Genomic DNA, 16,762 nt, shown 5'->3' with positions numbered 1-16,762 from the left:
CGTTAAACAATATACAATTAATCAATCTATTAAAACTAAATTAAATCTATTATCGCGGTAACTCAGTGGTAGAGTGTTAACTTCGTAACTGGGAGGTCGTGAATTCGAGCCCCGCTCGTGCCATGGCCGCGTCAAACCTAAGACGTTAAAATAGGCAAATAGGTAGTGATTGCTCTTTCGGCAATCACTGGTCTTTCGGATATGACCTTAAAAACGTAGTTCCCGTGTCGCGACAGGCGTTGACGCGATAAAGAACCCTTACTGCTACGGCCCTTAGCGCCAGGCATTGTGGTACTTCACCTTCAGCTTGTGACCACAAGCACTATAAATAAGTTACGACCTCTGTATACTATTAATAACACACGATACTTAACTTCAAATGACACACGAATGGCACCCCCTGAGAATGTCAGCCTTTTGAGCTTCCAGGGAATATGCGATGCAAATGTATTTACTACCGCTCTCTTAAACAAGTATTCAACTAAAAAACCATGTATGGCATGGCTGCATTCCTTGCCTATTTTCTCCGAAAACTGCAACAAAAGACGGGTCTACAGCTCGGGGACCCTAGCGGTAGAATTTTGCAGGCAAAAACAATGATGAAAATGGAGTTGTTTTTATTATCAAAATTATATGTGTATGATTGTAAACAGTTTTTATACGTCCGTCATTAGACGGGACATATTGCTAGGCCAAGGGTTTCTCCCAACAAGAATGAGTAACGAAACGCTTGTAGTGTTCAGGTCTCAATATATATTTATTCGGACAGAGCGATTGGACTTGACAGTATATCACTAAAGATAGCCCTGAAATATGATAAAACAACGATATAATACTAACTTAACAACCAAAGCCTATGCTAAACGATATTTAATCCTACTGATTCCCATCAAGATAAGTTTATCATTTAAGGTAGCTTAAACTACCTTAAACACTTTCCTATGAGAGAAAGGCGCATTTAAGCAGACTCAGAAAAGTGGATAAACGACAGTATTTTATCGGAAATGCGACAACGTGACTATTTACATCGGAAAACCCTTAAATCCAAAACAGATGCAAATTGGAAAGCGTACAAAGCGGCACGTAACAGGGTCGGAGTACAAATCAACAGTGCGAACCGCGACTTTGTGAACGAGGCTATCGATCAAGTACACGCCAAACCTAAAACTATGTGGGACCGCATAAAGGAATTTCTACCTTCGAAGCGAACTCAGTCCTCAACATCACACTTAGAAGTCGACGGAGAGACAACCACGTGCCCTCACGAAATTGCAAATAAATTTAATGACTTTTTCACTAATATCGGGCACAAATATGCAGCTAAATTTGACAATATTTTACCCAGTGTTAATCAACAAATGCCGAAAGGTTCATTTTCAATACCTCTCATTAACGAGCATTTTGTTATTTCTGAGGTTTTGTCTATGTCTAACTAAAAATCTACTGGTTTACACGATGTCTCTGTTAAACTTCTAAAAGTTAGCATTCATGTAATAGGAGATATTTTAACACATATCATGAATTGTTCAGTTAAGTCGAATGTGTTTACTGATGAGTGGAAAAATGCACGGCTTGCCCCACTGTATAAAACTGGTGAAATTTTTTGGGTCAATAACTACCGTCCAGTGTCTGTTCTGCCTATTCTCAGCAAAATTATTGAAAGGCATGTTCACAATTATTTTTACGAATACCTAATACATCACGATCTTATCAATGAAAAATAGTCTGGTTTTAGACCCAAGCATTCATGCGAAACAGCTCTTCGTAGTATAATTGAACAAGAGCAACGCCAACGTGGCATAATACGCCCGTAGATTTTGCTCAAGGAAAACATATTTTAGTGGGATTCATATTTGAGTGAAGTTAGCACTGTCCTCTGTGAGCTAATTCATTATTATGCTTGTAGAAATGGATATCAAGATATAAAGAGGGATATAGCCTTAGAATGCGCTACTTCATAAAAATGCTAATATAACACACACCTTTGCTTGAAACAGTTAGTGCTAAAGTATAAGTACAGATACAGTATACTGAAATGTAATATTTAAAACACAAGTCTATCAACTTACTATACCAGATTAGTAACCAGGCCAAATCATCTTCGGTTTGTATCCTGCCATCATGGTGATCAAATATACCAAGTTATAATATCCTGGAGCTTACGGTTCGATTTGTATCCTGCCCACAAGGTTTTCCTAATAAGTGATACTACGACCTTGACCTTGAAAAACAATAGGCATCTTCCTCTTATCATGGTGATCAAATATACCATGTTATAATATCCTGGAGCGTACGGTTCAGTTTGTATCCTGCCCACAAGGTTTTCCTAATAAGTGATACTACGACCTTGACCTTAAAAAACAATAGGCACCTTCCTGTCATCATGGTGATCAAATATACCAAGTTATGATATCCTGGAGCTTACGGTTCGGTTTGTGTCCTGCCCACAAGGTTTTCCTAATAAGTGATACTACGACCTTGACCTTTGACCTTGAAAAACAATAGGCATCTTTCTCTCATCATGGTGATTAAATATACCAAGTTATAATATCCTGGAGCTTACGGTTCGGTTTGTATCCTGCCCACAAGGTTTTCCTAATAAGTGATACTACGACCTTGACCTTTGACCTTGAAAAACAATAGGCATCTTCCTCTCATCATGGTGGTCAAATGTACCAAGTTGTAAAGTCCTAGGGATTATGGTTCAGTCTGTATCCTGCCCACAAGGTCCGGACAGACAGACGGACGGACGACGCCATACTTCGACGGGCGTATAAAAATGGTTACGAAACATTGACAATGGAAAACTTACAGGTGTCTTATTTGTAGATCTAAGTAAAGCTTTTGACACGGTAAATCATGACGTATTACTTTACAAACTACTGTCTTTTGGAATATGTGAAAATTTGACAAATAGATCACAATGTGTTAGATGAAATTCTTCAAAACCATGCTTCAGTTTTAGACACATTTAATATCCCAGTCAATGGGTCGACTGAATATGAGTTACCGTACCTATACCGGATTCCTAAACTACATAAAAACCCTTACAAACAAAGATACATTGCTGGATCCAGTAAGTGCTCTACCAAGCTCCTATCTTTGCTCCTCACGAAAATATTAACAGCTGTGAAGGAGAAACTTCAAACTTACTGTGCGACTACATATGCCAGAAGTGGTGTTAATCAAATGTGGATTCTAGTAAACTTGAAATCGCAGAATTTTCCCCAAATCAATAACATTAAAACCTATGACTTTTCAACACTATACACGACCATTCCTCACGATAAAGTAAAGACTAGGCTTTTTGGCATCATAGACAGTTGCTTCTTCAACAAAAACGGAAAACGGAAATATTCATATCTAGTGATCAGTCATTCAAAAACATACTTTGTTAAACACCACTCTGATTCCACGCACAAGTACTCTGAAGTTGAAATAAAAAATATGCTAAAGTTCCTCATCGACAATATCTTCGTGGTCTTTGGTGATCAGGTCTTCCAACAGTCCGTTGGAATTCCCATGGGTACGAATTGTGCTCCTTTGTTAGCTGACCTGTTTCTATATTCATATGAAACAGAATTTATTCAAAAACTTCTACGCGAGAAGAAAAAATCTCTCGCTGTGGCCTTCAATTCGACATTTAGATATATCGACGACGTTTTGTGTATTAGCAATAATAGCTTTCATTCATATGTCGATTTGATATACCCCTATGAGCTCGGAATAAAGGACACCACAGAGTCGTCCACTTCTGCTTCATACTTAGATATTTTATTGAAAGTAGACATTAACGGCAAACTGACAACTCAACTGTATGACAAACGGGATGATTTCAGCTTCTCCATCGTCAACTTCCCATATTTATGTAGCAATATTCCATTATCACCTGTATATGGTGTTTATATATCTCAACTGATTCGATATGGAAGAGCTTGTTCTGCGTATAGTCAGTTTTTAAATCGAGGTAAACTACTGACAAACAAGTTGATGATACAGGGGTTTGAACAGCCTCGATTGAAGTCAGCATTTCGCCAATTCTATGGTTGTTATAACGATCTAGTTCGTCAATACAACCTCGCATTGGGTCAAATGCTGTCTAACGTGTTTCATACCGATTGTTAAGCCGTTCTTGGCACACTGATTTTGACTGCGGATAACTCCGTTTACCTGATCAAGATATAGGGCTCAAGGCGGGTGTGACCGGTCAACAGGGGATGCTTACTCCTCCTAAGCACCTGATCCCACCTCTGGTGTGTACAGGGGTCCGTGTTTGCGCAACTATCTATTTTCTATTGCTTATAGGAGTTATGAGATTGATCACTGTTCGTTATCTTCACCTTGCATGGAATGGAATTCAGTCCGACAAACTAGATATTACAATAGGAGTACCTCAAGGATCAATACTTGGTCCTTTGTTTTTTATTCTATATGTAAATGACTATCCAGATTGCTTACAATACTCTGCAGCCCATATGTATGCGGACGATACAACCCAAGATATCTCGGATAAAAGTATAGATGTTATAGAAAACAAATTACATAATATGGATCTTAAGAATACTTTGGAATGGATGGATAAAAACAAACTTACAATCAATCTCAAGAAAACGCAGTGCATGATAATTGGTACAGAAAAAAGATTAAGAAATTGTAGAAAACTTTCGATAAAAGTGGACAATATCGCCATCGAAAATGTGTCATGTGCAAAACTACTTGGTGTTTATATTGACAGATGTCTCACGTGGTCTGAACATGTTGAAATTTTAACCAAAAAAACTTGCAAGAAAATAGGTGTGTTATCTAGATATGTTCATTCTTGTCAACTGAATCATTACTGAAAATTTTGATTACAATTGTTTTTCCTCATTTGAACTACTGTTGTACTGTTTGGGGCAATATGAAAAACAAGGACGGTCTTTACAAATTATGCAAACTTCAAAGGCGAGCTGCTAGAGTGATTTTAAATAGAAATGTTTATACACCTACAACAGAAATGATGCAGCAACTTAGATGGATGCCTCTGTCAGACTATTTTGTATATAGAACTATCATTCTTGTCTTCAAAGTTTTACATAGTCTAACCCCCGATTATTTAGATGTTTTTCAGTATGTTCATGAAATTAGCAGTAGATCTACCAGATTAAGTCAAAGTAATTCATTATATATCCAGAGAGCAAAGACACAATATTTTAGAAGATCTTTTACAATTTACGGTTCGCAGTTATGGAATAATATGCCAGAATTTTTAAAATATTACCCAACATTGGAAACTTTTAAATCCGCTTATCTTAGAATTTTTTTTCATTCGGGAAATTAAAACCATATAGATTTGTTTTTGATTATTTTCAGTTTTATTTTTGTTTGTTTATTTATTTATTTTGTTTTATTTTCAGTTTTAAATATGTAAATAGCATACATGTATGTATACAACATACCTTCATATACTATTTTATATTGTATCTGTATAATACTGCTTTCTGTATATATGTTTTCAGGACCACAATGTAAACTAGTTTTAAACTAATTGTGCTATCCTGTTTAAATAGACATTATTATTATTATTATTATTATAAGGGAGATAACTCTAAAGATACATCATTTTGCAAAATAGTATTTCTCCCGTGGTGAATATGAATAAAAAGTAATTAATGAAATAAAACAATAATATTGTCATACCCTTCTATGGGAAGAAGCTTCCCTCAGTGAATTTACAGCTCGGACAATATTATCAGGTTCAAGGATTGACTCTATAATTCAATAAAGTACCATGTATGTACAATGTAAAATCACTTTCATAAATTAAACTGACTATCTAATTGCTCATTTTGAACAAAGTCATCAAATACTTTTGATAAGCATTAAATCTATGTAAACTGATTTGTATCACCTTACAATATAGTAATATATATAACTGAATTCTTTAATCATTATAAGGAATAATTTTGACTCATTCATTCAGTCATTTAGTAAAAGTGCAAATGGGAAGTTTATATTGCAAATATACAGAATAGACTTTTAATTAACTAGTAGTATGTTACTTACCAGAAATCAAGGATTTTGCAGTCTGCTGTCAGTATTAAACTCTTTTTAAAAAACAACGTCTATTCAAATGTCTACCTCGCTTCTGAATAATATTAATATTGCTCAAAACTGGTGGTAAAACTATAGAACCGAGAAAACCAACCAAATGCAACTTGACAATTACTGACCAATAAAAACCCTTCATACAAAATGAACACACTCAGATCCATGACCAAAGCCCCCAAGGTATATAAATTGTAAGTGTACCTTTGTGTAGTGGTGTAAATAAAGGGGTGGATGCAAAACTTATACGGTACCAATTATGATGCACCAGATGCGCATTTCGACAAATAATGTCTCTTCAGTGATGCTCAACCGAAATGTTTGAAATCCGAAATAACAATGAAGTTTTAGAGCTATCATAGGGAAAAACAGTGTGCCAAAAAAGTGGAGCCAAGATGTAAATATGTATGAATATAAAAACATATATTTGTCAGTAATTGATTGTCAAAACTTATTACATGTACTATTACACTTAGTGAAAAATCAATGGACCGAGATGAAACTCGAACTTGATCTGTAACTTGTTATGGCAAAGCAATGTACCAATTTGGTAATATCAAATGAATATCTGCAAGAACATAAAAAAATCCGGAAAACTGATTTGCAGGACTGACGGACATATAGACCGACGGACGGAGCGCAAACCTAAAGTCCCTTTCGACTTCGTCGGTAGGGGATCCAGACTAATAATCTTAGTGATCAGTCACATGAATAAAAACATGCTACATGCCATGATGTTATACTATTAAAGGTCATATGAAACGATATTTGAAGAAATTGAGTTATGTATGGGAATTCATTATTCAAGGTTTATTAAACAATAATTCATTTTTAATTTTTTTTTATTCAATGCATTATAACGTCATAACAGCTGATCAAATGTACTCGATCACGAAAATTATTTTTGCTGATCGCGGCTGATCTCCCTTGCTGATGACGTCAAAAAGACCCACAGTGATGTAAACAACTAGGCCTTATAACATGCTATAACGAAGTATTTTAAAACTGCATAGCTTTGAAAAATGCCAAAGTGTGCTGCATTTAATTGTAGTACATGTGTTAGGTTGTAGAAGAGGGTGCATATATACCTCTTCCCAAGGGATACCAGATTTAGAAGAAAAATATATATTGGTATACAAAATCTCCGACGCGATGGATTCAGTGTTACCATGAACACTGTACTTCAGTACATCCGTCGGTAGCCAAACAATGTGGACACAAATATATCAATTTCAAATCAGACGCTGTGCCAATAATTTTACATTTTCCAAAGACTGAGACAAATCAAAATATAAATTAAAGTCAACCGCTTAGTTAAAGCGAAGACACTGGTATGTATTACTAAATTACACAAAGGTTGGATATATATATATTATTACTACAGTAACTTGATCCGAAGAGTCGGATCACGTCGAGTTGACAGGCGCGGATCATCAGATCACACGAGACGCGAAGCGTCGAGTTTGATCTGATGATCCGCGCCTGTCAACGAGACGTGATCCAACTCTTCGGATCAAGTTACTGTACTAATGATAAATTTATTATATACCCCCTTGTGCATTTTAAATCCACATTTATAAGATAATAAATGTAATCCAAATGATCAAAAACACAGACATACCATGAAATTATGTTTTGTATACGCAGGTTCGTTTGTGACGCGGTCAACATTTTCCACAAATAACGTTGCGTTGTTGCATTGTGACGTCATTGTGACGGCATCAGTTTCAGAGGATACTGATACGGAATCAGAAAACCACAGTGTGGTGATCCGGAAAACCGGATCACACGCTGTGAAATCCACAGTATCAACAAACGATACATTGATGGGTATATAATAAATCATTGTAATCACCCCAAAAAAACAAACATTTCATCAATGAACGTGAACTTTGAATAAATATATTCTATTTTCATATTTTATCTACATTACAAACTCTATCAGTCAACATTATTCGTATAGTTTCATGTTTATTAGACCTATATACGTGTAATATACATGTACCTACACAAGTATCCCAAAAGTGTGTAGTTTTTATTTTCTTATTATTAATTGTAAAATTCAGTTGAATTAAAATTGTAAATAAACCTTTAATTCTGAAATTCAAAAAGAAATTCATGAAGTATCATTCAGAAATTATAATTTATAGTCCATATACTATATCAGTACTGATATTACTAAACATGCTTATAAAAAAATAATTTTTTTTTCTCATTAAAATAATATTTGAATAGCGGGAATGTAAAGTGAGAATGTAAATACCTGCTATAGAATTATAAACGCAAGTAATTTCTTACGATTGAAAAATATAGAAGCACCCCCCTCTCCCATTAAAACAACGATTTGTGAATTTTATACTTAAATTGGGACACATGAAGAAACACTAGCTAATTATGAAGAACCGTGCGCAAGTACAACAAATGTCATCCAAGATAAATTTACCACATTTAGGGTACTCTACACTTACAAGAATATTTTAGCGCTATTTCAATATTGTCAAATCAATAGATCGAACATGGCGAAGTTGCCATCAGAAAGGAGGGACGTCTAATAAGACCAAGACGATCGACTAGAAATACACACGACAAATACAAAAGCTATCTGCTACCATCAACCAACAAGGACTGCCGAAAATATTCCTTCTTCCCGCATACAATCAGGGACTGGAACTCACTACCATCAGAGACAGTGTCGGCACCGTCACTTGAAGTCTTCAGTGATCAAACAAATGTAAAAACTACACGAACTGACTTTTTATCCCGATTTTAAAATTTTACCGCATGCGCACCCACATGGCAGTATAATCAATACGTTGATGGTGGCCATTATTGGGCAGAAGCAGAAGGTTTAAACTGATATTGTTGAACCACAAAATCGGGCAGTTCGTCAGAAAACAAAAATTAGTCCATATCCGTTAAATGCAGTGAGATATTTCATTGAACAAAACGGTAGGCCTACACTATTTTCATTGCATTGTTTACATCGATGGGTCGTTGTGACGTCACGAACACACAGGATCAAGAACGATAAGCGGGTAACAAATTCATTCTATGTACAAGTTTACAGCTTTATTTCTTATCAGTCCAAAGACAATATTTTTTTTTATTAAACGCTATTTGACCTTCATTCATACCCATCTTTATGTTTTTAAAGTAAAATACCATTGTTAGAAATCGTTTCATATGACCTTTAATGAACGGTTTTAATTACCGCAATACAAACAGTTGTAACAGAAAAGAGAAAATACAGCGGCCCAGACTGGGAATAGAATCTGGTCCCCTGAATCTCTAGTCAGTTGCTCTCCAACTTAGCTATCTGGCCACCGGCGATCGAACCCGTCTGTGAGAATTTTCATACGCAAGAAGTGATATTCAAGAAATAATCAACAGCATTATGGAAAATCTTTAGCTTAGGTACGTATGTTTTGACATTAGGAAGACTAGGGAGAACCACAGTTATCATGAACGTGCATCTTATGAAACACTAAATCGTCATCCTAAGTGTAAATCAGATTAACAACTCGATATGATAATGGGATTTACGTGACAAACATCTTCATAAAAGGGAAGAATGTTAAACGTTAATTTGAAAATTTCCTTTGGAGAACTTGACATTAACAGGTATACCACGCAATGGGCATGGTGGAAATTATACAGTGAAAGTAATATTAATGCTTTTTATGGACTTACATTTCAATATTCTTAAGGGTGTTGGGTACTTGGGTAGATCCCAAAGTTCATCACTAAGACAACGTCTTAGAAAAGTGACGTTGTCAGCTCCCAAAAGTAATCTAAGATAATACTATTCTCTGAGGTAATATGATATATTTCAATTGGTTGTTAAGAATAAACATATTGTGTGGAAATTATACACAATCGCAGAATGGTAGTCATTTACAGAGATGGACATATTCATGATAGCAAATGGTTAAAGATTAACCTCAATATACATGTCTCTGCCCTTCCAAATCTAAAATTTTAAAATCTGATTCAGGGGAACTCTATAGATAAAGATATAGTTTGCTGCAATTAGTATTTATGTTTATCAGCTTCTATTACCCAAACTCTGCTCACCGTAGCTCGTTTTTGCTGTCATAAAAAATCTGAACAAAGAATAATTGAGATTGAAAATTTGTCATTTATTACAATACCAAATGACGAAAGAAATCTTCAACATAAGATTTTGGGGGAAATCAGATAATACATTCTACATGAAAGTACCTGCAAAGCTAATTTACTCAAAGTCTGATTTCCCCCAAAGAAGACAAAATAACTTAAATAATGCTACGCTATAAGATGACAAATAAAAATTCATCAAAACAAACCCAGAGCAAAATGATGGCGAACAAATAAGGCCAACCCAAATGATTAAAAGCCTATATAAAAAGATTGCATAGCACCGGAGTAAACCTCCATATTGAGGACGGAAAGTTGGTGTGGTGGAGGGTTGAATAAAATGAAAAAACTTTGATCCGCTTTACAATTTGTATTCACTGAATCCCATGTATATGAAAAGGCTAACGTGTGCAAAACACAAGCTATCGCGTGCCTATCCAAGCCATTGATTGGCTAACAAACTTGAGGCCCCCAACGGGGTAAAGTTATACGAGGTCCCCAATAGGGCAAATGACACATATATACGCTTTAAACATAAATGCTATTATGTTCCATAATATTGATTTTATGTTTATCAGCTTCTATTACCCAAACTCTGCTCACCGTAGCTCGTTTTTGCTGTCATAAAAAATCTGAACAAAGAATGATTGAGATTGAAAATTTGTCATTTATTACAATACCAAATGACGAAAGAAATCTTCAACATAAGATTTTGGGGGAAATCAGATAATACATTCTACATGAAAGTACCTGCAAAGCTAAATTACTCAAAGTCTGATTTCCCCCAAAGAAGACAAAATAACTTAAATAATGCTACGCTATAAGTAACTTAAATAATGCTACGCTATAAGATGACAAATAAAAATTCATCAAAACAAACCCAGAGCAAAAAGATGGCGAACAAATAAGGCCACAAGATATGAAACACAGTATCATATCGGCGCCATCCAAGGTGAGCAGAGAGAAATAACTAGTTTGACTGTGGAGAGTTAATAAACATTTATCACACATGAACAGTTAAATACTGACCCGATTGCAATTAACAGTGTATATGGTTACCAAAGTTGACACATTCCTGTGCTATAACATAAAGGATATTGTATATAACAAGACATACTTTGGACATATCTGTGTATAAAAGGATAGCGTAACTAAGTGAGTCAGTAAGGTATATTGCACCAACCACATATAGCAATGTATACAGTACCAATGTGTAGCATATAAAACAGAAAAAAAAATTCTCTACAACTTGCAAAAAAGAATTACTACAAAGAAAATATAACAGATACCAACTTGCAAAAAACCTATTTTGTTTAAATATTTACATAGTACCAAACTTTTTGCAGCAGTTAAACACTGACCTGCTCGAAGTCTTAAAATTGATATAACAGTCAATTGATACAGTCCTTAGCAGCAGTTAGACACTGACCTGCCCAAATTTTCAATTGATATATGCACGCAAGTGATGCAGTCTTTAGCAGCAGTTAGACACTGACCTGCCCACTGATTTATGCACGCAAGTGATGCAGTCTTTAGCAGCAGTTAGACACTGACCTGCCAAAGGTTGTTGCTGAACCTGAATGCGCCCTGACTACCAAGTAAAAAAAAAAAAAATCAGAGGATGGGGTAGAAAATAAGTTAAAGGTTGAACGCAGGTATTCTTATGTAGCGACGAAAGGCATTAGAGTTCCATCTGCCTAATTGTTTGATCAGATTCTCAGAATAACCCAGACTTGTGGCATATGTAGCACCACCTATTCTAAAACTATGACCTTTGTACAACTTTGGGTTCAGACCAGCAAAGGTTGCAGCGGCATAGAGTTGAGTGGAGACATAAGAATATGTAACAGGGTTTTCCCCTATGAACTGGAATAAGGGTCCCGAAGAATGCTTGAAATGTGATAAATAGCGATGCAGAGCTGCCACAGGGCACATTGTTGGATCTATGCTGCTCACAAGTGTAATGACAAAAGGATTGTTATGTTTCTGATTTTTGAAATGATGTAGAACTATCTGCACTGATTTCAGTAAAGAACCCTCAAATTGAAAGGCGACATTTGACCGCTGCACCACCAAACTGCTACTTCCTGCAGATTTTGAAACCACTTCCCCAAGGCGAAGGAATGCATGAAAGCATAATTTAAACAGAGCATCTAATAATATGCAGTTGGCTTTTGCTGCAACCGTATGAGACAAAGCCGCAATAAGTTTTGCTAAAATATCTTTCGTTATCGGTAGCCTTGAGTCTACAGTCCCTGCCAATTTGTGACAACCACGCAGAAGTTTCTTTACTACAAAGGCTTGAGAAGGATCTGGCAAATTGAACAATTTGTGGACATAGCCCAGAGCAGATATGTGTGATGATATAGTGCTTGCACTCAAATTGGATTGAAATAAATGTCCAATGAAGTTGCATACATCAGAGACTTGCAAAGGTAAGTTAGTAACTGGTTTGTAATTCAGGAATAGGTCCCAAGACCGCCTATATGCAGCTCGAGATGCCTGTGTTAAGGAAGCTGTCAGAATATGAGCTGTTGCTGAAGTTAAATTTGCAATAAATGTTCCGGAACCGGGGTGGGATACTGCTCCAAATATGGAGCTTGGAACCGGGCTGTCTGAGAAAACTACATCTAAAATCGAACCCACATTAGAAATGTTGGGGGTGTCCATGGGAGAGACAGACTGTGGTCCAGGTAGGACATTGGTAGCCCCCACACTATGGGTTCCCAGGGCTCACACTAGACCAAAATTTTGTGTCGCAACCTGGCGAGCGTGCATCGACTCATACATGTTTACTGTAGATCTATATTTCATGTATATTATTCAAGAGGCATATACAACATATTATATCTCTGATTATTCTTACACAATGTATACAACATAGCTTTGTTTAGCTTATTGTGAAAATCGATCGTATTTCAGCAGATAGCTTTTTAGTCAGTCTGATGACATTGCAGCACAATCATGGTTTTATTTCTAAATATTGTTTTTGGCTAAGTTGACTCCATTCTATTTCAACCACAGTAAATCTGGGCATCAAGGAAAAAAGGGGCATGTCAACTTCCAACAAACTTGATGAGAGAGAAAGTTGGCAAACTAATACTACTGTAAACACCAAACAGTATACCACATGACATCCAGCAGTTCGCCTGTATAATAAAATGGACTTGTACATCGCAACAAGGGCTATTGTTCATGATAACTGAATTTGACTGAAATTCAATAGCCCAAAGAACACCTCTAGGCACAATAATATATAGATAATATAACTTGATAGAAAGAAACTAAATGCCAAATCTGGAGGCTGCTTTTAGTTATCAAAGAATATAAATATAGTACCATAAGTAGGTGTCAGGGAAATATGTAGTAATAGTAGCGTCATACCGCTAACCTTTCCCTACTTTTAAATCATACTCATGTTAATTGATAACAATGGAATATCATACTGAAATGCCTCTCAGTGTAATAGACATTGCATTTTATGTATCTCTATAGCACAGGCCTTGCACTCTGCCCTGCTGCTACTTTACAATATAGACAGATATATACTAATAGTTTATATCTATATAACTCTGCAACCACACACTAAATGTTTCCGTGGCAATAATGACACATTATACTGAATGCTTCCTGGTAATTATGTAAACATTATACTGAATGTTTCTGGGTAAGTATGTAAACATTATACTGAATGTTTCCTTGCAATAATGAAACATTATACTGAATGCTTCCTGGTAATTATGTAAACATTATACTGAATGTTTCCTTGCAGTAATGAAACATTATACTGAATAGTTCCTGGTAATTATGTAAACATTATACTGAATGCTTCTTGGTAATTATGTAAACATTATACTGAATGTTTCCTTGCAGTAATGAAACATTATACTGAATGCTTCTTGGTAATTATGTAAACATTATACTGAATGTTTCCTTGCAATAATGAAACATTATACTGAATGCTTCCTGGTAATTATGTAAACCTTATACTGAATGCTTCTTGGTAATTCTGAAAACATTATACTGAATGTTTCCATGCAATAATGAAACATTATACTGAATGCTTCTTGGTAATTATGTAAACATTATACTGAATGTTTCCTTGCAATAATGAAACATTATACTGAATGCTTCTTGGTAATTCTGAAAACATTATACTGAATGTTTCCTTGCAGTAATGAAACATTATACTGAATGCTTCTTGGTAATTATGTAAACATTATACTGAATGCTTCCTGGTAATTATGTAAACCTTATACTGAATGCTTCTTGGTAATTCTGAAAACATTATACTGAAGGTTTCCTTGCAATAATGAAACATTATAGTGAATGCTTCTTGGTAATATGTAAACATTATACTGAATGTTCCTAATAATAATGAAACAGTATACCGACTGCTTCTTTGTAATTATGTAAATAAACATTATACCCAATGTTTCTTTGAAGATATTGAAGAATGCTTTTTAAAGTGTTTCAAACACCAATAACACCCATGGCCTACATAGGCAAGGCCTAAAATAACTCAAGTTTGCATTTAATTTTTGATGTGTTTATACTGGCCTGAGATCTTTGGCGTTAATAATTATGGCGTTGCGTGTACTCCGCAGAAACTTCCTCATGGGCTGATCATTGGCTTTTGTACATAGCAGGTGTACTCCATCTGGGCCGATGTATGACAGGGACTCACAGAATCCACGGTGTGGCCAAAACACAATCCCTTGGGCGTTGCAAATAAACATCCAAACGGCGCACATATGAATGTCCTATCACCATCGCCTTGCACGTTTGATCCGCCATCATCACTGACGCGACGCGTCTGCTGAGCGAGTGCACAAAGTTACTGTACCAATGATTCAACCCACGAGGATGTTAACATGTACTAGTTAACAAAACAAAACTGCAAGTCACTTACACTTAGTGCAAATCTCCAATGCACAAACTATAAACCTTACTGGATTTCTCAAATTTCAACACGCTTTCTACAAGTCCAAACAATCAAAACTTTCTAACCCTACAATACATATGCATGAAGTATTTGCTCTCAACATATTCAAATTATGACATCCATATTAGCATTATCATCAACTGATGTTGAAAATACTATTTCAATAAATATCAGAATGAGATGATTGATCTTACCAAAATTGTAAGCTGCACTGAATCTAATTAGATGTGCTGTAGAAGATGAATAGGTGTTATCACCCATCATACAGTTTGTAGTATTATATAATGTAAAACGGAACTAACATCATCCATAGATGAGAATCAGCTGCTGTGCTTACAAATATGTACACCTTTTTAGACATATGCACTAGCCTCATCAGCAATGAACACCGAGACTTGCGTCCAAGGTAGAAAATGAAGGGACATAAATAAACAGCAGTATCACACAAATCTTGCATTAAAGCGAGTTCATTAAGAATAAGCTGAATATGCCACTTATTAGCTATATTATATATATCCTCACCAATGCACACACAGCATGAATTCACTTCTAGTGATAAAAATATCTTACTGGACAATAGAACAATGTATAAAATGTTCCTTTAGCATGTCTTAAATTTGCAGGTTATGTTATATGTAAAACATATATCATACATATATGGAAAACCCGGTCGTGCTACTCAAAGGAACTCAAATGTTTTACCCATATGTAATGTGTCAAGTTTCAGCAAAATTATACTGAAAATTACCACAGAGGGAATAATATCCTTAACCATTGACCTGCCTTTTAAATGTGTAATAGTTCATGACAAGTAGTCTGGTATCGTAAAACATTAAAGCCTTAATGTTTCTAAACACTACGAAATATCCATCATGTAATGTATTCACCAGCATTAATGCACACTTTGTATGTTAGCTGTCTGCTACAGAATTTGTACAGGATTTTAAGGCAAGCATGCAGTATATATTTAGGGAAACATTATATTGAATGTTTACCAGCTAAAATGCAATGCTAGTAGAAGGATAGCAACAGAGCAAGGGAGATGAGAATAATTATAGATGTATACATTATACTCGATGTTTCAAATGACCTTCAAGTACACATGTACTGACTATTCACAAAGCAGTATATCTCAGTGATACACATGACATGTAAACATACTTAATGTTTAATAGGTGATGTAAGTACACATACTAAATGTCTAACACTTAAATGCACTGCTCGGTTGAGGATAGCACCAGGGTAACATATATCAACAGTATAATGCATTTACTAGTAAACATGACACTGAATGTTTACAAACTTAGTATGATTGCCAGGGGTAATGCAGCAACAGACGATAGACTAATAATCATATATGAATGCTTCAATGTGAGATTTAAGACAACATTATACCGAATGCCTCCAATGAGATTTAGGTGAACAACTGAAGATATACTGAATGTTTCAATAATATATGAGATTCAAGTGAACATTATACTGAATACTTCAATATAGGATTTAAGTGAGCATTATACTGAATGCTTCAAATTAGATTCCCCTGAACATTATACTGAATGTTTCAATAATCTATGAGATTCAAGTGAACATTATACTGAATACCTCAATATATGA

The 16,762-nt window shown here is 35.4% G+C and overlaps 1 protein-coding gene across 2 annotated transcripts; it reads right to left on the bottom strand.

Annotated features, from left to right (window-relative positions):
• Nucleotides 1-10,851: 10,851 nt before the first annotated feature.
• On the bottom strand, nt 10,852-15,927 carry LOC125674031 (uncharacterized). Of its 2 annotated transcripts, none has more exons than XM_048911034.2 (2): nt 11,758-15,927; nt 10,852-11,699 (listed from the first exon to the last, which is right to left on the bottom strand). In XM_048911034.2, exon 1 carries the CDS (start codon nt 12,871-12,873, stop codon nt 11,842-11,844), a length of 1,032 nt encoding a protein of 343 aa, XP_048766991.2. In that variant the 5' UTR covers nt 12,874-15,927; the 3' UTR covers nt 10,852-11,699; nt 11,758-11,841. The 2 variants fall into 2 exon arrangements, with proteins under 2 accessions (XP_048766991.2, XP_056005452.1); XM_056149477.1 differs by having other exon boundaries at nt 10,852-11,632.
• Between the last annotated feature and the right edge of the window lie 835 nt (nt 15,928-16,762).

This window comes from Ostrea edulis, chromosome 9, assembly GCF_947568905.1.
Source record: "Ostrea edulis chromosome 9, xbOstEdul1.1, whole genome shotgun sequence".
NCBI classification, from domain to species: Eukaryota; Metazoa; Mollusca; class Bivalvia; order Ostreida; family Ostreidae; genus Ostrea; species Ostrea edulis.
Note: the sequence above shows the minus strand (reverse complement) of the source record. Positions and strands in the feature narration are given on the sequence as shown.